The sequence below is a fragment of the Ptiloglossa arizonensis genome, chromosome 10, assembly GCF_051014685.1.
Source record: "Ptiloglossa arizonensis isolate GNS036 chromosome 10, iyPtiAriz1_principal, whole genome shotgun sequence".
NCBI lineage: Eukaryota > Metazoa > Arthropoda > Insecta > Hymenoptera > Colletidae > Ptiloglossa > Ptiloglossa arizonensis.
The window spans coordinates 7,038,624-7,060,662 of record NC_135057.1 but is presented as its reverse complement, the minus strand read 5'-3'; the positions used below and the strand labels follow the sequence as shown (position 1 = coordinate 7,060,662).

At 39.7% G+C, this 22,039-nt stretch overlaps 1 protein-coding gene across 3 annotated transcripts; it reads left to right on the top strand.

Annotated features, from left to right (window-relative positions):
* The first annotated feature begins 894 nt into the window (after positions 1 to 894).
* Positions 895 to 21,565, top strand: Qvr (glycosylphosphatidylinositol-anchored protein quiver). 3 transcript variants are annotated; one of them, XM_076322177.1, is made up of 6 exons: positions 898 to 1,297; positions 4,120 to 4,375; positions 8,606 to 8,754; positions 12,939 to 12,986; positions 13,472 to 13,618; positions 14,192 to 21,565. In XM_076322177.1, exons 3-6 carry the CDS (start codon positions 8,730 to 8,732, stop codon positions 14,446 to 14,448), a joined length of 477 nt encoding a protein of 158 aa, XP_076178292.1. In that variant the 5' UTR covers positions 898 to 1,297; positions 4,120 to 4,375; positions 8,606 to 8,729; the 3' UTR covers positions 14,449 to 21,565. The 3 variants fall into 3 exon arrangements, with proteins under 3 accessions (XP_076178294.1, XP_076178292.1, XP_076178293.1); XM_076322178.1 differs by having other exon boundaries at positions 898 to 1,402; XM_076322179.1 differs by lacking the exon at positions 12,939 to 12,986 and having other exon boundaries at positions 895 to 1,297.
* Positions 21,566 to 22,039: the final 474 nt, after the last annotated feature.

Below are 22,039 nucleotides of genomic sequence, written 5' to 3'. Positions count from 1 at the left end.
TACCATAACCGACCGTTAGTACAGACCTCTAACGGTGATTGGTACGAATCAAACGAATCCGCAATAAATATGCAACTGATCGCGATAAATCGTTCCGCGTACCGTCAGTTGCTCTCTTCGTCCATTCTATACCGTCAGTTGCTCTCTTCGTTCATTCTGTACCGTATTTCCTTTCTGTATGTTAAAACAGACTATCCATAATTTGTAATCTCTCTCGTCAGGTACATCTAATATCCGCGCATTGGATGGACCACGTTCGGTTCAAAAATTGAAGAATGATATCGTCAAGAGAGGGATTTTCAAATCGCAAAATTCCATTCTCGGGGAGATCCATTGTATCCTAAGGTAGGTGCAGGTCAGCACGTTTGCTTTGATTGGGAATTAAACGGTCTAGGCGAAAGCCTTCACGGCGCAATCGTGACGGATGCTCCCTCTCTCTCCCCGAATGAAACGAATCCCCAATAAATATGCAACTGACCGCGATAAACCGTTCCACGTACCGTCAGTTGCTCTCTTCGTTCATTCTGTACTGTGTTTCGTTTCCGTACGTTACAACAGACTATCCATAATTTGTAATCTCTCTCATTTGGTACACCTAATATCCACGCATTGGATGGACCACGTTCGGTTCAAAAATTGAAGAATGATATCGTCAAGAGGGGGATTTTCAAATCGCAAAATTCCATTCTCGGGGAAATCCATTGTATCCTAAGGTAGGTGCAGGTCAGCACGTGTGCTTTGATTGGGAATTAAACGGTCTAGGCGAAAGCCTTCACGGCGCAATCGTGACGGATGCTCCCTCTCCCTCTCCCACTCACACTCCACACCACCCCACTCTCACCGGTTCTCTCTCTCCCTTTCTCTCGTCGACCGCTCGACGCACTTGCCGCAACACGAGCACGAGGCAACGACTGCTGACCCGTCATATTGATCGACCTGGATCCGCAGTTCGCCTCTATCCGATTGCGCCGCTCGGCTGGCGTTTTCACAGACCGCGTCGCGACGCTCTCCGACGCTTAAACGCTAGCGTAGTCGCAACCACTGCACCTGCCCGCGCCGCATCGTTGCCCTCTACCCTGCGTGGAATAGTCCACCGCCATGCTGGCGATGCAGTGTTCACGGGATCGGTCTGGAACAGCGTACGCTCGACGATAAGAGAGAGTTTCGATGATCCGTATTGTAAGAGACGAAACAAGGGGTGGTTTCGAGTCTCCTGCGCCGAATTCTCGTCCTCGTCCCTGAATATCTCGCTCGCTTTCCAAGCTCGAGCGTCTCGGGATCATCGTTTACGAGTTGTGTACGTATCGACGAGGGTGTAGCAGTTCACGTTTCCGAGATCTCTATTTCGTTCTCTATTTCTGCACGACTGTATTCGGAGTGTAATCCCAGTGCGAACGATCCAGTAAGTTTTCTCGGCACTTGGAAACACCAACGAGACGCGTGGTACACGGAACATCGAAATTGTTTACAAACGATGTACGTCCCGATTGGTCGGCTACGTTACGTTCTCATCATCTTTGGTTACGACCAGCATCTCGAATTACGCGATCTCGAGCCACACGTTTCTCGTTACTCGGTACAAATCGGTTCGTCCACCACGCGGAAACTGTTCTTGCGTACCGTGATAGAGAATTTCAGTTCGTAAATTACGAAGAAGTTACAAGTTGGTTCGCGACGAACGTGTTCGCGTTTCGTTTCATCGACGAGATATTCTTCTCGTTAAATTGTACGCGTTCTTCGTTCGTTGAACGTATAATCGGACGATCGACCGCGAGTGAAAAACCGGCTGTCCGATCATTGCGAATCTTCATCACTCGTTCGACAGTAGTTCCGTGGTGTACGTTATCTTCGCGCGAAACGTTATCGTTTCGTATTTGATTGCAGGGCAGTCTTGTTCTCAATGTTTCGTAACTTGTAAGTAAACATTCGAACGCAAGTGGCATTACCTCCCTGCGTGTATCGAAGCCAATGAAATTGAATGGAAACCTGTGCAAAACGAAGTTTACGGTTGTCGGCACATTTAAATAAGCGTCAGAACGATCGGAGAATGCAACGTGTCTTTTCACACTTCTGGCATTGAACCAATTAATACGATAAATACGTTCCTCGAATGAAATTCTTATTTCGCGAATACGTTGCAATTCGATATAAGTTCGTTGAATGGTATTGAACTTTCGTCTTAGTTCTTCGACCGTACAATTTTTCGTTTGTTCGTTAGTGAAACCCACGAATTTAGTATAATTCTCGAGAGTTGTTACCGAAAATCTATCCTCGGATTCAGTACACAATCGTGCAGGTTACATCGAGCAACAGGTGCTCAAATTTTAGGCATTATTGCGTATCGATCTTAAAGTTAAATTTCCTCGGTAACAACGACACGTTCGAGGAAAAATTTCATCTCTCGTTTGTATCGTTTTTCGTTTCGATCGAATTAATTTCTTGAAATGTAGAATTGTTACAATGGTGGATTTTCGGTGCATCTTCGATATTTTCACTCGAGACTCTCCTTTCGGTGCATTGTGTCCGTTCCGTGATTTCCACTCGTAGTTTCCATTATGCATCTCGTATGTCGAGAGGCCATTTCATTTTCCTTTGTGCAAACATTAATATGCGCGACGGGTGAGTCGTTTAACAGATCGCCGTACATATTGTCCCGTCGATCAATTGCCTCGCCAAGCGGTTCGAGATTCGTGGTATTATGGAAAATTGTGTTTCATGGGAATACCGTAGCGCCGTGGACACGAGTCGTTTGTTTCCCATTGAGGGCTTTACCAAACGAATAAAAGTTTCGTTTAAACATGCCTCCAGTGTGCTATACAATACCAACGATTCCTAGCACCCTTACCGCGATCTGCCTCGTGTTTGACAATTATTTAACTACGTGAATATCACTCGATGGGAAGTTTTCCTGATTTTTCGTAACAATAAATGTCTCATCTCTTTTGAACGACATTCGTTATTTTTTCTGTGGTAATAGGTTTTGGCTTATCACGATTTCCCCTTTCGTATTCGACAGTAATACAATTATTTAACCAGAAGCGCGAATACTATTCGATACGCGCGGAAAATTTTCCCAATTTTCGTAACAATAAATATTTCACTTTCTTTGGCGAACGTATTAAAAATCCCTTATGACACACCTACGTTTTGCACTTTGAGAAAAATTTCTACTTTGATCGTACGAGCAATATTCGTCCAATTCACAACTATGGGTTTGTATAACGGGGTCGAGTGGATAATCCGAATCATTTAATTATCCGGATAATCCGAATATTCGATTATTCCAGATACCAATGAAATGATCCGGATAATTCGGGTGATAAACAGGGGAAAAGAATAGAAAACACGTGTGCGTTTTTGAGCACGTGTGCAACGTTCGATTAAATATTTTTTACAAATTTTCGCTTAATTTCTCTCTCGAATAATTAAAAAAAAAAAAGTATATATAAGAATAGAAGCACGATTTAAATTTATACACATGGAATTGCGAAGTTTACGTTGTTAGATAGTATCCACGGAATTGCACTTTTGTTTAAAAGTGTAACTTTGTAAACCCATATTTGGATCCCTGAATCTTTGGGAAAAGAATTCGTGTACTTGAAGTATTGCGAATACTTCGTGGTGGTATTGTCCGAATATTCGGATACTCGATTGTTCGGATAATTTCGAACATTCGAACTTCGATAAGTTCGGAACATTTCGAAACACAAGTATTACCTTTTAACTAATTATTGAGACGAAAAAGAAAAGAAACTCGTTCAAGTTCGTTCGTTACTACCGTTCTCCACTTATTGATTCTCATTTTCCATAAAACTAGCAAACTTAGCGTCGTAAGTAGCGATCGTTTAGAACCGAGATTCTCAGCTCGAAACGATTCGAAGTGACTCAATCGTGTAATTTTTACGTCGTTACATATTCGCGTACAATCGAAGCAAACTGTGGCTCTCATTCCCCAGTTTCTTTTTTTTTTTTAATACGTCCCCTGTTTAATCGTTGCGGTCAACGAGAACGATTTCGTGGAAACAAGATTGTACATTCGAGCTTTTGTCCACGATCGAGCGTCTCCGGTCGATTTCGTCAGAGACTTCCGTCGAATCTTCTCGCTTGAAATTTTTTCAGGACGAAGACAGAGATGTAACATCGATGTGGACACGGCGTGGTTGGACACGTTTCGCGGAGAAATGAAATTTTGACGCTGCTATGGAGAATATCGGGATCAGACGTCTTTCCTCGTAGCGGAACAGCGTCGAGGCGATAATTCGGAATCGCGGAAGCGATTCGCTCGCTGGACGAGCACCCTTGCGTCACATTGGAAACAGACTTGTTGCTGTTGGTATCACGCAAGGATCAAGAATCAACGTCGGTGTCACGACAGGTACGGACACTTGTCTTTCGAGAGATTTATTTTTTAATTCGTGACTCTTTATCTCGGATATCTTTTCACGTTTTCTATTTTCATACGCGGAGTGAAATTTAGAAATATTAGCAAAGAATTATCCGTACTGAAGAAGTAAGAGAGATATTTCTTTCTTTCGAGAGATTTTTTTTTTAATTTGTGACTCTTTATCTCGGACAGTTTTTCTACTTTAAGAAGAGAGATATTTATTTCTTTCGAGAGATTTATTTTTCAATTCGTGACTCTATCTCGGAGAGATTTTCACGTTTTTCTATTTTCATACGCGGTGTGAAATTTAGATATATTAGTAAAAGATCGTCCGTGCTGATCGAAGCAAGAGAGATATTTATTTCTTTCGAGAGATTTATTTTTCAATTCGTGACTCTATCTCGGACAGCTTTTCACGTTTTTCTATTTTCATACGCGGTGTGAAATTTAGAAATATTAACAAAGGATCGTCCGTGTTGATCGAAGCAACTAAATTGATAGCTACAGAGCTGCGAGGAATGCCCCTGACTTATGTTTACTTGTAAAATGTATTTTTCTTATGGTAGAATTATTTGTATTTACGCGATATGAAATTGTGATCAGTTTTAAGAAATTCTGATGGATAAATAACCTTCAGGGGCATTCTCTCCAGTGTACTCATGTTCTGTAAATGAATATTCGATGGAAAACTCACTTCAGGGAACGTGTAACGTAGCGATTGCATAGTCGTTAAAAGCAAGTTTTTAGTTCGTAGCCATTTTGAGAGGTAAAGGGAGTAAATTGACCGATAATTGTGCAACGCTGTAATTAATGATATAATGCAAGGATTAAAATAATGATATTTACTAAAGAGCATGTGAGTCGAAATTGTGGTATAAAATATAATACACAGATTCATAGACTGTAGAAAGTAAAAGTCGGTTGAATAAAATTTAATTGAGATAGAAAGTAGTAATATAGTAACAGTAGTAATATAGAATGTAAAAGAATCGAGTAAAGTAAAAACGATCGAAAGGACTAGATTTATGATAATAACAAGCGTAATATTGTTTCCATCGTGGGGGCACTCATGGCAGTGCAGGTAATGTTGACCTTCTACGTTGTTAATCATTTTTTTCTCGTGTTCTCTTGGTATGCGTAGCTCTATGTTGTTATTAACATAATCCCGACAACAACCGGGAAACCCAGTTTCATACAGTGTCAAGAGTAATTGCTCCACGAGCACCGCATCATTAGAAGTTTATGCGGAAAATTTCAATAAACACAACATTAACGATGCTTTTGCAACGAAGTGACGAGTCAAGTTCGCTAAGTTTAGTTATTTATACGTTTCGTTAGGTTCGGTGCTGCTCTAGCTGAAACTTTAGAGTTTACTTAACCTTCGAGTTGGTTTTTTTTTTTTTTGCGCGCAGCATATATTATGATAGAGCCAGATTGATTTATTGCGTCCCTGTGCGACCTTTCTCGCGATATAACTTTCTATGGGAACGAATTCTAGATTAGAAGCACGCTATTTAATCGACGATTCTTACCACCGTTCTGTTCCAAGCATTACGAGTAAATTGTTCGTTACAGACGTTCGTGTACAGAGTAATTCGCGAATACAAATTTCTTCGAAATGAAATGTACCTAAAGCATTCTGTAACTACAAGAAAAAACATTCAAGCATAATAAGCATAATCAGTATAATAAATACTCGCGTGTCGCGATATTTTCGAAATTAATTATCCAGAGAATGGAACATCGTACAGAAAAATGTTACTCCACGATTTCGATTTATTTTTGCCTTCATATAACGTAAAATATTCAAAGTGGACCATCTGATCCGACTGATTCAATTTTTTTTAGCAACCACTGAACGAATCAAAATTTTCTTTCATCTCGATGTTACATCTATGAATTTGCATTGACGAACGATATTACGTTAGAAGTATCGTTAATAATAATATTCACACATTGAAGTGTTATGCAATGTTTCGACCAAACAACACTTGGAGAGAACAATAGGCCAGAAACTCTTGCGAAGAATGCAAATGGAATCCCTTTTAATGGATTAGACGCTTAACGTCGCTTCTATCGTCGAGTACTTCTTCACCCCAAGGGTAAACAACACACTTCGCTTACCAGATCAATGGGACGGGGTAGAAAAGACGCTGCTCAACGCATCCATTATTGAGAATTATTCGATACAGGTGTTGCATATTATTTATGAAATCAATGTAACAAAAATACTGTAACAATTGAATGTTATGTCTTGGAGTTACTATATTTTAATTCAATTTGAAAATTAGAAATTTTCAAATAGTGCGTTCGTTAAGGTTCTTGATTGTTATAAACGTATGCAAGATGAGTCGAGACATTGCTGGTCGAATCTAATATTATCAAATATTTTCGATTCTAATATTTTAGTTATTTTGGATAGACATTTTATTTTGGTAATAATCTGACACAATCGTTATACAATATAAGAAGGAACGCTTTCTAAAATAAATATAAAGAATTAATAGTAGCGTACACGACGTAGGATGATTAATGTTTAATTACATACGATAGTAAAATTAAAGACAGTAAAAGTACATTACAATTTCGAGATACAAAATTAATTAGAAATGATGAAATAATCGTCAACCGAGAGAAACTGTGATTTTTTAACGAATCACTTGTATCGAGTAATGATACTTTAATTGTAACACTAGAAGCTTTATCGTGGATACGTAGACTGAATCGATTGTTAAAAAATTTGCAAACGCATTCTACTGCTCTAAACTAACAGAAAAGGTTTAAAATCGTACAAATCCAAGGAATATATGTTTCTCGATTTACGATCACTTTGTGGTTTAAATTATACGCGAAGATTCAAAGTTGTAAGGAATGGAATATATATGGTTTTTATCAACATCTTTATCTGTCTTCCGCGTAATGTAAATTTCACTACTTGTAATATCAGTGTATCGGATCTCCCAGTATGTGAAATGCTTGCCAGTGGAGACCAGTTCGAATACTTCCTGTGGGGTGATGATTTAAAGAGAAAGTAATTGCATCGTAGAAACAAACGGCGTTAGAATCAATATTGGTTAGACCACTCCTGTTAGCATTGAACATGTCCGCAAGTATCGTGACAAGTATTCCAACTCATTATGCATCTGAAATTTGCGTTAAGCTAGCGAACGAAGTTAGATGTAGACAAAGTCTTAATAACACGGGAAGGGAAGATGCGGCATTTTGTTGGCTCGGTTCTTTGCCGCAGCGTTGGTTGCCGCAAGATCGCGCGAAAAACAGAGTGTATTAACCCTGTATCGTTTCGAATTGGACTAACACGTCTCTGGATTATTTAAACAGAACGAGAAATAACTTAGAGTATAATCAATCATAATTATCATAGCTGTTGAATGAGCAAAACTCGAGATTCTTATTAAACGTTTTTAGGACATGTTTTTAGGACAATATTTCTCTATGATCAAATTTTATTGTTAAGAATATTTTATGCTTGGATTCACCTTATATTGAAAATTTTATTCAAAATTTTACACTGCTTGGAAAAGAATAAATAGTAAAATTGTATTTGAAATAATTCATCGTTACCGAAGCTTTCTTCGCTCTTCGTGAAACGTAACTTGTGATGGTATCGGTTACTTTCTTCTATCTTATTTTTTGAATAGTTGCATAGATCAGTTTCAACCGAAATATTGATTTTCTAAAATTGGCGACCCCCCGTTTCAGCTCTACAAAGGTCTCCACAGACGCTGATGTATGCGTTGATGCAAGCAATGAGTTTAAGTAGACACTGCAAACGTTGTAATATGATGACACGATAACGTAAATTATGTCTCGTATATTTTACGTTTGCAACGACAGGCGTGTTTCAAGTAGTTCTATATCCCAACTCCGGTACTGTTATAGATAACGGCTGATATGTCACGTTTTACAAATAAAGGAATCAAGAAACGAGTAAGTGATGAAAGTACGATTAGCAGCGACTGAAATGAACAGGTATACGTATATGTATTTATTTACTCACTAATCTCGTGCAAGTCACAAATCTATCGCTTGAAACGATGGTCGCCCCGATGCATACATCAACGTCTGTAGGGACATCAATACACTCCATCCTGTAATTACGTTCAATAGCGCATAATTAGAAACGATCAACGAAACGGGAGCAATGTTCAACGACGTGTAGCAGCATCAAGTAGCGATTTTTAATTTTTGTCTCCATTACAGTCGATTGCCTGACGGGCGAATGCAACCCCGCGAGTTGCATACAGCGTGCATTTCTATTGCAAGGGCGAATTCGTGACACGGCATGAAGTTGAATAAAAAGTAAGAAGAAACCATTGCGGGAAACATGGGGACGAATTACTTGATAGTGGGTGAGTTTCGCGAGTAATTACTCGTTTTATAACATCGTTACTTTCGAACGAATCGTCGATCTGGTTTATTATTCGTGTTTACTTACGGTGTTTTTTTTTTCCAACGACTCGTTGAATGTACAGGCGAGCGCATAGACAACAAAAGACTCGAGAGAGGTTACATTGGAATAATTTGTAATATTTTGACACGATTAGATCGTATTTTTGATAACTTCAGAAATAATTTCGCTTTTAATTGGATACTATTGCAGAGAGAACTTGCAAACATTCGTCAGAAATGTTTCATTTCTTAGACGCGATTTAAAATTCGAAGCAAAAATGGATATCTCGAACGAACAAATTTTACGATTATACATGGATTCTGTGCATTGCTTGTACATTATTAAAAATAATAGCGACACTAGTGAATCTGTCTTCGTTTCATGCCACACGCAATTATGATAGCGATAGGCTATTGTCTACAAATGTGTTAAGGATAATTCTTAGGAAGTAATGTTTCTTAGCGAATTGACACTAATGGATATTTGAATAATATTTTCCCTGCTATCAGTCTGCGAGATTTTAACATCGCCTCGTAACGCCAATGCATCGATTCAGTGGACGATAATATATCGCGAGAGGAGAAATGGATAATTGACGATAAATTTAAAGACAACAGGTTACCGTTTACCTTTCCCCGTGAATGAGACGGAAAATTTATGTAACGTACAGAAATCGATGCTTACTTATAGGAAATTTGTTAATCACAAACGGAGTAAAATGTTCCATTGTGATAATATTAAGTAATGAACGATCAAGTTGGTAATAAATATCAAAAGAACGCAATACTGAATAGAACAGACAAGAATCTTAAAAGTATTCAATTATCTTCTATCAGAACACCCAAACGCCCAATCATCTTCGGGTTTCATTTATTATTGATGACCCTCTTCAAGACACAAGGGGATGAAACAAAATTTTTCTCTATCGCGTGAATCTTCGATCGTAAAAATTTATCACAATATCTAAATAATATAGATTTTATAAAGTATTGTAAAATTTTCATCAAATTGACGAATGTAATATGAAATTTTTAATTCTGTATTTACAAATCCGATGTGTTATCGTAGACGATGTATTCTTTAGCTTCCTTGACGCGTATATCTTCGTCCATTGCGGTGCATTCGGTGTGATCGGTATCAAGAATTCAGCGATACAAATAGTAAAAAGGGGAGAATTCACAGCGCACTCCTACACCGTGTTGTTTCTTGCTTGCACCCTTCGAGCTCGTTAAACCTTTCCTACCCCTCACGAAGCAATAACTGCCTGACTAGTTAGATACGAATGGAACGTGCATTATCGATTGTTTGGAGGCAGTCGAGCGCACTGCTCCGGGTGAGTGCAAAAGACGAAAACAAGAAAGCTAGACACAAGTCTAGCTCACGATTAGCGCAGATAAGCGTGGACAAGCATAGAGCGTCGTTGGCGATAAAAGTGTCTCCTTATCTTTCGATTTCTTTCGTTCTCTCTCGAAAATAAAATAAAAGGTTCTTTCTCCGCTGACACAGCTCATTACATTTCACGATTAAATATTTGGAGCACCATTCTATCTTTAAAATAATTTTACCGAAAATATTATTTTGTCGTATCAATCGAACGTTACTTAGGTACAATTTTAAATGAAAATTACAGTCGATTATAATTTTGGATTTGTACAAAACAAGGTTCATCGCTATGAATTCTTAACAATATCGCTACGTGAACTTTTCGAATAAATTGGACATTTGTAGATACATATGCGAACCTGTTGCTTAATAACCACTGTTATAGGTACTCTTCGAAACGCTATTGATATCGAAATAAGTGGATACTCGTGATTTGTACATTACTCGTGTCTTTGCAAAGAATATTTGCGATACGCCATTTTTACCTCGTATCTTTTTCTTTAATATAAAAAAATAAAATTTTCAGACAAGCGTACGTTTATGAAAAAAAGTTTCGATTCTGTTAAAATGAAAGGGCGCTCGAAAGGTGTGGGTAGTATGATATATGTAGAATCAAGGTGGTTGGAATGGAACTCGATTTTCAATATCTCTTCGCATGTAAATGAATTTTATGCAGCTTGTTCATTTTTCAAGCGAGACACCGTGAGCTACTTTTGTCGCCAACGACACACTGCGAATATGAAATTTGGTTTCGTATTATTATTCCCCGTAGACTTCTCGTACGTAGGTCATTCTAAGAAATATGTCACAATCGATCACACTAATAGACACGCGTACGATCGCTGCCGCTGTGCACGAGGTACGTACAAACAAGTTTCTAAGATCGATAAATCCATTAACGTTTCGAATCAACGATTGTCATTGTCCTATTAACTACGTATTCTTCACACATGCTACGACAAAGAAATGCTGCATACTGGAAGGTATGAAAATAGAATAAAAAAGGATGTTCGATGCTCGCGAATGCGACCGAATCGATAATAATAATAACGATTCCATTTGAGATGCATCCATGGATTTTAATACGATGTAACGTGTAGCGTTGCGTTAACTTTAAATGGATTTTCCGAGACGAGGAACTCTCTGTGAACTTCAACGCTGAAATCTTAATTCGTGTAATGAATTCATTCTTCGTTGTGTATAGCTGAAAATAGAACGCGTATTACGTGGAAAAAATGCATTTGCATCGTAGTTATTTTATAACACGGGGAGCCGGGGGAGTCTGATGCATGATTTCGCAACATTCAATCGAGTTTAGTATTCACGACTACCAGTCTCAAGATGAACAAACATACTGTTATTTACATTCATACGTGCACATATTTATCACGACTCCCTGAGCAGCATTAAGACAATCTCTATGGATAATTATAGATTTAATTGTTACCGTATTATCGAACTAGTTACAATATTCATAATCCAGATATCTAGATCTCTTAATCGTAAATAGACCGTGGATTTTATGCATTTATAGCGTGTACGAATAAGAGAAATATATACGAAAGTTATGCAGAAGATATGCACGCGTGCAAAATAAATTATTAATATTATTATATTAAAGAGAGAGGTGAGAAAACGGTGTCCAATTTGTTTGGTCATGCGAATAAACATTTACAGACAGTAGTAACTATTCTCTCGTAGTTTATTTTGTAAATAAATAAAATTATCCGCGAGAAGCTTTTAAAGATTAAAGTTAAAGATTAGAGAGAAATCGGTAAATATTTAAGTTTGCAAAAAGAATTCCAGTCTTTGCAATATTATATCTGTAGAAGTATCGTTGTTAAAGAACTTTTGTATCGGATAATGATGCAATAAAGGGAACTTCTTAAACTTTCAAGAAAATGTACTTTTTCGTGCGTGAGAAGTGATAAGTATAACGATTTTCGCGGGAACTTTGAAAAGAAGCAAAAGTATTGTTATCAGATTTTCTGTTCCTTTTTTTTATGTCATCATTCGTAAAGTTGATCTTCCCTGATAACTTTTCTCTATATTTAGTACGATAATATATTCCTGGTCCATTTTTCACACAATGTTCCGCATAACTATACATATTTTTGTAGATTCTTGTTATAATTTTCGTAAACTCTACCCTACATATATATTTTGGCACCCCGTGTTCTTCTTCCAGAAATATCAATTTTATCTTTCCCCGAACTAAATAATTCCTATGTTAACGTATTGAAAATATTCTGCATACGTTTTGCATGTATTCTTCGTATTACCATAGCCCCACCGTGAATGCGCAAAATCCTCGGTCTAGTGATAAAATTGCATAACGGAGTTCGTAATTGGGAACAAGGCTCGTCTAAACGTTATCAGGTAGGTAAGAACCAAAAGTAACGAGAAATAAGCACCGCCCGAATACGTCGCGAGCGGATAACGCTTCGAGTGATTGACGTTATCGTCGGATTTTCTTCGTGTTGTTCGAATCTTAGAACAATTACAAATGAACGAAATGTTTGGATCCGACAGCGTTCCGAATGTTTTTAACCGCGATCGATGCCACATGCGATATTCACGACGTTGCGTAGAGTCGTCGACCATAGCGAAGGCAATAGCAGTAGGAAGAATAGTGACAGTAGTTTTAGCAAATGTGCACCCATTGTTGTTGTTGTTGTTTCATAATTATTGTTCCGTAGCCATGCGTGGTTACATACATGTCAATCGTCGTCTAAAACAGTGACCGATGTTTCGTTTCAGCGACAATTGTACTCGCGGTTGCCACCGTCTGTCGCGCGGAGTGCCAGAGTGAGTGATCAAGCCAGCTTCTCTTCAGTGTCCTTGTTGTCGACGTTATTCCGCAGGATTTGCGTCTACAAAATTCAACTCATTTTTGTTTCATCGCTACCCCGCGAGAACTAAGTTTTTTCATTTTCTTCCTTTCTTATTATTATTTTCAGCTGTTCCGTATCACACGCTTGGGCAGATACATTCATTTTGCGCCTTGCTCGACTTTCGATTTCTACATTTTATCTAGAATTATTTCATTCGTATCTCTTTTCGTTCTACTCTCGCTAATTTTTCTTTTTTCGTTTTTCAATCGCTACTTGTCTCCCTTTTTGGCCAAATACACGATTGTTTCAAATTGTAATTTCATTGTTCAACGTAAGAGTTATTTCACCACATATCGAAGTAGCTGAACGTTTTGCAATTTTGTATTATTATTATTTTTTTTTTTTTTCGCCGCTCGAAACGGAACGAACGCTTCGCTTCATTGTAATTGTATTTTCTAGCTCGCTCCGTTTACTGCTACGAATGCGATTCGTGGACGGATCTCAGATGCAAGGATCCCTTTAATTACACTGCCCTTCCCAGGGACCAGCCGCCCTTGATGACCTGCAATGGCTGCTGCGTGAAAATGGTTCGCAATGCAAAGTCACGTGAGTATTATTCAAGCGTTAAAACGTGGAGAAAAATTGAACGTGACTTTGTTGACGTATTTTTGCTATATTTTATGACGGTACATTCGATAATCGACATTTTCAATTGTCACGTCTCTGTAAGAAAGAATAACTTTTCATTATTTTTCCTTCCTGAATGCGTCTTCGAGAAGAACTCGTAGCACGGAATTAAAATAGAAAATACATTTGATTTTTCAAGCATACCAAGCGTACTTTTATTCGTGAACGATTAACATAATGATATTTAAGTATTTAGTACGACAATATTTTCCTGGTCCATTTTTCGCACAATGTTTTGTATAACTATACATATTTTTGTAGATTCTTGATATAATTTTATTAACTATACCCTATACATATATTTTGGCACACCGGTGCCTTTTTCGATCTATTTCTAAGGTCATCTTCCATCGAAGAAACATATCGGTTGCAAAAAAAGAAAATATACACATATAATTGGATACAATCATTTTTGATCATTTACTTTTGTACATAGGATCCACGAACTGATCGAAACACTCCTATTTACGTGGATGAATCGTTTGTTCGCAGCGTACGAGAGCGTGAGGCGGACCTGCACTTCGCAGCTACAGATAAATTTATTCATGGTGGACCACGTGTGCATGATGGAAAGTACCGGCACTGGTCACATGTGCTTCTGTGAGGAGGATATGTGCAATCGTGTATCCCCGACCTCGTGTTCGAATCCCGTACTCCTGTTGATCCTGTCGACCATCCTTGTACTACGCTCGGTCATCTTAGGGGTCCCAGCTTGCTTAGTAGAACGTTGCAATGGTCACGTCGTATAACACTGATTTTACTCGATTCACCCGCAGTGGTTCCGATTCATATCCTCGTAGACTATATAGTTTTTAGTCGGCGTCACGAACACCCCCGTCGGGACGAGCGACTCTCTATTTGTTTCCACGGGTAATACGAAGCGAGAGGTAAGATATACGTGTTCCACGGAAGAGAAGAGGATCGTTCGTTACGTCGAGCATCGAACGAGATTACACGTCGAGGAGTCATCATCAGCCGCGTGTCGTGCGACGAATTGACGATCGATCGAATCGTCGGGACGTTTTGACGTTTCTCTTCTTCTCTTCCCGGAGATATTGCACTATGTTAATCGCTCATCCCGATCCTTTCTTCGGCATAGACAGTAGCGAGAGATCTCGACCGTATTCTGTGTAAACAAATCATTCGACTCTCTATCACTCTCACGATTTTACCGCGAGCCCTTATTTTTTGATCGATGGCTCCTTCGAGAGAGAGTGAGAGCACCCGTTCGCATCGTTGCAACGAGTATGCGATACGCGCGATAAACGAGAATTTCAGTTTGTCCCGCCGAATGCGCATCCAAGGTACGAACGTCCAATCTCGTGTTCTCATCCATCTTGCACGAAGTTACCACAAACATTTCGAACGTGTTTCGGATCCCTTCCTTTTCAAATCGACAGTAGAGAATTCGTAGATTAGGAATTTTTTCTCCGATCGAATGTCACGGATTAATAGAAAAGGTACCATCGATTTTTAACCGCCGAAAAGGTTATGCTTCAATTGGTAGAATTCAGACGCAATTTGAATGGTTTGTCTCCCCATTTTTCTTTTTTCTTTTGGCGAAACTATATACCACATGCACGTGATTAATTTTTTCTGAACGGTATCTCTTCTTTTGGTTACACTGTCATTACTTCTCTTATATTCGGTGCATCCTTTCATCGTCTATATTATCGAAGATCTCTAAGCATTGTTTTCTAATCTTCATTGAGCACTTTGATAATCATTTAGAAACTAGAGCCGCTGAATGAAGATGCTCTTGATACCTAGAAAGCAAAGGTAGAATGGACTAAAGCCGTGCCGATTTCTTGAAATGTTTCTCGTTGAAGTTCTCAATTGCTTGTTGTCACCTGTGTTCGGTACTCAGGTCCGACGTGTTTCTAAGCGAAGATAGACGACGAAACAAATACGTAACGTAGGTATCACTGTCCGTAATGTGGTTCGATCGTTCTGAGACCTACGAGTCAATGCGCGCGTCTCGGTAGCGACGAGTCTTCTTGAGAAAAATCACGAGGTGACGAAGGATGACCGAGTCGAGAACGCGGAAAGATACAATGAGATACGAAAGTCTAAGAAATAATTATTCAAACATAGAGAAGTTGATTATTGGGAACTTTTCGGGCGATTTGTCATCTCGAGCATGCCCGTAGGGTTTTCAATATTTGGCCAAAGTTTCATACGCGATGTTTCTACCGGAAATCGATCCTCGTTGACAAAAATAATTCGATCGCGAATTTTTCGGGTCGAGAAACAATTTAGAAGCACGGACACAATTTCAATGGTAGAAACTTTGTAAATAATCGTTCGCTGAAACGAAATATCGTTGAGATGTTAGACGAGTCGTAGAACATTGAGAATATTTCGCGCGAAACACCGACGATTCTAAAATTTCAGATTCAAGGTTCACTTTGGTAGAGCCGCGATCGATGTTGAATACCGAGACAAACGCGCGACGTTCGATCGAACTTTTCCCAATTTGAAATTATTCTTTGTAACTCGCTATTGCCGTAATTTCTCCACTGTTCTTCGTCACCAAAATGTCCACTGTTGAACAATATTCGTTCACGTCATTCTTACGAGTCACCGATGCGCCGCGCGTCTCCAAGCACCACGAGAAAGCGAAACGGGAAACGGTCCATGGTACCCAGCGTGCTTAAGGTAGTCTCCACGAATCAGGCAGCATGGTTTCGGCATGCACATCCGACAGCGAAGTCGTCGAACGCAGCAACCAGCAGCCGGCGAGCATCGACAGCAGTATTTTCGTGTTCCACGTTTCTCGAGTTTGCTCGCGCGCGTGCCTTCCGAACGATTTTTTTCTCCTACGAACAGGGTGGAATCGAATCGGGGACACTCGACCCTCTTGTAACACAGTTTAGATGCGACACGGTGCAAAAATTGCGACAGTTCTCCTGTAATACGCTTTCCATGTAGCACGGCTTGACAAACTTGGACAACCCTCGTACAGGACAAATGTTTCGTATCGATTCCAAGTTTCGGAATAAAATAATTAGAAAAAGTGTTACAGGAGGGTAGATTGTACATCGGTACCCAACATTCGTTTCGTGGGATTCGAAATAGGGACGGTTAAATCGGTGCTCGAAAGTTTTTCTTTCCAAAAAGCAATTTCGATTCGAGTCTCGTCTAGGTTCGAATCAATTCGGAAACACTTTTTATTTATCGAGACACTTTTTCTTATCGATCCTATCGGTGGCAACGAAGTTGGGTTCGAAAACGTGAACTTTGATCCGCGATGATCAAGCTCGAATCGGGATTAAAATTGAATCGGCTTCGAGGAACACCTGCAACGTGAGTCGTCCGGAAGCACGTGCGCGTGAATGTGCGCCACGGTAGTGTTTAGCGAGTTGTGCAATCACGTATTTAGCAGGTGTGTGTTCGCACGTAGTAACGAGCGAATTCGAGTGCATGGATTGTAGCACCCTCGGTACAGTGTGTTGAAAGTCGCGACAGAGGAGAGGTTTCGACATCTCGAAGGCGTTCAGTAATTGGATGAAACAACAATTCGATTGTTTGTAGCGCACCAAGGTCGCGAGTGTACTCAGCGTCGTTCGTCTCTGTCCTCTGTCAGCCGACGTTCAAGTGCAGTAACACCTTGCATGACACTTGCATGAATCTGTTATTAGAAGTGTTGCGACAAACAAGGAATTCCATGTCCACGGTCGGTGTTTCAAGCTGGAACGGTTTTCCGAACGAGATTCCACAGTAAATTGAAACAAAACTTGCACTACAATCTTTGGAAAGTATTCTCCTCCAAATTTTGCAAACGTCTCTCTCTCGATTTTGAGAAGATTTCGAGAAACATCCTTGGGGATATTCGACTAGAAATTGTACGGAGTAAAATGATAAAAGTATAATACCAAGGATATGATCTCGTGGAAGTCCGTGTTCAGCTTGAGACTCGGCTGGTAAACAGCAGCCCGAACACGAAACCTTCCACTCCGACGAATGCAACGCGAGGCAGATCGAATTGAAAGAAAAGCACAAGGTGGGCCTTCAGCTTCGAACGTGCCACGCCATTCGCGCGTCTACGACAGTTACGCAGCGCGATTGTGCTTCAAGGCTTCGAGCGCGTACGCTGGAATCATTTACTTTGTCTCTCTATCTGTCCCTCGACACACGCAAGAAAAAACAAACAATTGAAAACGAGGAACTCGATCGCAGAAAGCGACGTAGACTCGCTCGATAGTACTCGTTCGTTCGAGCTTCGACCACGCAGATTGATTGAGGATCCGGCTGGCACGGCCAAGTTGAACGCGCATGTCCTCACAGAAAGGCTTCTCGAAGGGAGCCTCTTGCCAAACAAGCCCCGGTGCTCGTTGACAATACCGAGACCCGACCGGTGTTTCTCTGGTAAGCCATGCGACTCGTGTCGCGTCATTTGTTCATTGTCGCACGCGCGGCTGCGAGGCTACTTTTCTCGAATCTCCTCCAATGGTCTCTCTACTCTCTGTCTATCCGCTTCTATCTCCGGTTCGTTGTTGCTCGACGTGTCCTGGGATCGCCTACTGTCCCTCAACGAGCAAATCTAGATAACATTTGAACGGGTTTTCTGGTGAACATCGTTAGTGATGGGACCGTGAGACGTTTTATTATACCATTGTATAGGTATATCTTGAGATAGGTTCGGGCACGTGATTATTTTCAACGATAGGACAAGTATATTGCTTACTTGTCTACAGATAAAGTATATTCTTAATTCGATGTCTAAGCAAGGAGACAATCTTGAACTTAATCGATGGTATTGTTCTTAACTCGATGTCCAAAAGCGGGGACCATCTTGAATTTGATCGATGGTATCGTTCTTAACATGACTCGACGTTTCTTATGTCAATGTCTACATGATACTGTGTCAGTTGTAATAAATAATTTTAACACGATCGATAGTTTATTTGTCCACCGATGCATACAGTTCGAGGCCCGTAACTTGGATAGAATTCTTCACGAGTGGACAATTATTTTCGAAAGATTCTGTAGAGAAATTACATTCACTTTGGTACTTATTTTATCACAGTTCAGAACCACTCGTAAGACAAGCAGTCGTATTAATTGAGACCGGTCGTAAACGATTCATAATGATTTCTTCTCTTATTGCGCGACGAATTTCATGACCGGTTGTACAGTTACTTATTTTAATAATACACGTAGGTATTTGTTGTCAATACTTGAGAATCGATACACACATTAATAAATGTGTCACGGAATCGGTCCCATCACTACTTATTGTACTCACCTCGTCAGGGAGGAATCATTTTATTCCAGACGAATAAAAGTTTCAATCGACATTAACTCGTGGTATCTATCTTGTGACAATTTCAACGGGTTGTATCGTTAAATTTATTCACAATTTCAATGGTTGAAATATTGGAGAAAACTCAAAAGTTAAACGTACCTTCCAAGAGGTTTGAACTCCCTTCTGTTACGGAAGGATGAAACATCCCGATGTTCAATCTTCTTCGAAAGCTATTTTACGCGAAAAACTCGTTTCGCCGATCTGACAAATTTTAATCGTTTTTTCTGAGCCGTGTTGTCACTGACGCGACAAATTGGTGAGCAATTGTTCGCGAATGCAGCAGGTGCGCCAGGAACGTTGCAACGACAGAACCGAATCGGCATGTGACACGAGTGAATCTCATTTTTGAGTCTGGCCTCGCAGCTGGAAAGAATCCACGTATTGCTACCGATACGAGTACCATGCGAAGTAATGGCGGATGTGCTGAGACGTATCTCAAGCAGTCCGATCGCGTACGATTCGGATCCGACGTGTCGTAAATATTATAGATCTCCTCTATGTGTAATCATTTATTCGTCCATTTACGTAAACGTTAAGAAACGACACCACGGACCTACTCGTGCCGATCGAGACAGCTTTTGATCAACGATCGAATACTTTTTATCCGCCTCTTTACACGAAAACTCATATTCAAGTGCTTGCATAGGGATCGAGAAGATCGTAATCGGTGTACACTTTGTCTGTTACAAAATCGATGTTTACGTGCGCCGACGTGTCAAACCTGTATCGACATGCTCTAACACTTTTAATCTCGATGTTGACGAACATTGCGCATACTGAATGGTGTATGATCAATATTTTACGATGCAAGTATCTCAAGAATCCCTCTGTCTTTACGTGTCGATGTGTACCGATTGTATGTCGTTGCCCCGAAATATTAATTTTTCTGGCCTCTTGATCTTCGTTAATGTTATTCTGATTAATTTCTGAGAGGATTCTAGAGTAATCCGGTGGCATGAGGTGATGTTTAAATGGCAAAGTAGCGTTATTGAGCAGCACGTGATTTCGTTGTTCCCCATTTTGCTCCGAGCGAACATTGATTTTGTTTGAAACAATATTTTCGAAACGTTGCCGACGTTGTTTTATTTTTTTTATGATTTCAAGGTACGTTTACTTTTCTTCGAAACGACACCGCGTAACAAAAGGGACGGATCGTTAGTTTGTAAGGATACGTAGCGTCTCGGGCGTGTTTACGGTTGTTTTGTTCAAGTATCCTGCGTTGATTCGACCCTTTGCACGCTTTCGTTGAGAACTTTATGCAGAATATTATTTAACGAATAACGAGTCGACAGAACGCTCTGTTCGTAGCAATAGACGATTACGTTGATTCTTAGAGCTTTCATCGACAATTATCCAATACACTCGAGCTTTCCAACGCTACGCAGCGTTTTACACGGCAAATGATTAGAAAATTTTTAATCTCTCGTGTTTCCAAAACAGCTCGGTCGTTGTCCGAGCTCATTTGATCGAACGCGTCTCATTTGATCAGCGACGTCGCGGCTTTTGCACTTAAACGAATAGGGGAGCTAAAATCGCAAGTGATAGAGTGAAATAATTTTCCTTAATGCACATATCGTTGTCTCTGCGGAGTTAATCATTTTTCCGGTAATAATGATAGGTTTATCGGAGCAGATGTTAAATAATTAATCGCCGTTTAATAGTAATAGCGTCGTCACACGATGAATCGAGCGTCCAGCATTTTACGAAAGCAAGGTGCGTCCACTGAGACGGAAGCTGTTGATAAATAATTATTTGCCCTAGCATTTATTAATTTTTTACCAGAATTAGTACGATAACTATACGAGACTGCGGACTAGTGTTAAGCAGTGCTTAGCTGTAACAGAAACGACGACTATTGAACGCGTAACGTCGATATCGAGTACGTAGCGTTAAGAAGGTATACTAAGGTACAAATATCACGGTGAATTTGTGTTCACCGATCGTCAACCAGCGTGGGTAATGAATGTTGGAAAATTCGAAATCAGGTAGAGATGCAAAAAACAATGAAAGATCGCCAAATGATTAACATTTCGTGCCGTTGATTCTTTTTAGCAAAATTATACACCGGCCAGTACGGAGCGTACAGGATATTATTTAAGTTCGAATCTTGAAACAAACGATTCGATGTGATGCGAGCTAATCGGAACAATTCGGAAGAGTCGACCGTTTTGAATATATGGAAATTTGGTTAATTAACGCGGTATTCTTCGTAATGCGAGTCTTCAGTGCGCTGAAAGTGCCATTTTAGGAGTTGCGTTAAAAAAAAAGAAAAAGGTTGTTCCAGTTACGGTTGGAGACGTTGAAATAACATTAGGAGGCTGTTGAATGTCATAGGGTAAACGTGTTCAGAGAACCAGGTACAAGCGAACGGTGATACAAGGGCATGTTGTAATTTAATGATTGTTAATAATAATAAAAGTGGTGTATCTAAGTTGAGAGTCTACGTGGACGTTATACGGTCGCAATTTAATTGTTGATGCGAATGTAATAGGCTATCGGACGCAAAAGTGATACTTTGTTGACTTACCTCAATGGAAATATACATGTATGTGTACATATACGTTTCTCCCTTCTTACTACTTCGAACACCGCGTGGATAAACTATATTTTTCGACCACTAATATAAAGAATGAATTATAAGAATTGTAGTAACGTGTTGGAAGACACTGCGTTGAAGATAAGTTATTTTTGATCGAAGGCCTAGATAGAAAGTAATTAACTAGAAGAAGAACAAAGACCTCGGTCGACACGATGCATTAACCAATCGTACATTAACATTCTTTGCACGAAGAAAACAGATTCCGTATTGAAAGAACGTAATGTGCAATGCGAAATGATTTTTTATCGTTTATAACCGAGAGTTTCTGTTAGTTGACAACGAAGAAATTATGTTCTTCTCGTATTTGTAGAGGAAGAACACGATAGGGAAAAATGGCGCGAAAACGAACGGGAATATTTTTTGGTTAACGGACAAGGACGTGATTATAATTTTGTCGACGTTACCATAACGGAGAGAATGTCAACTTGTGACT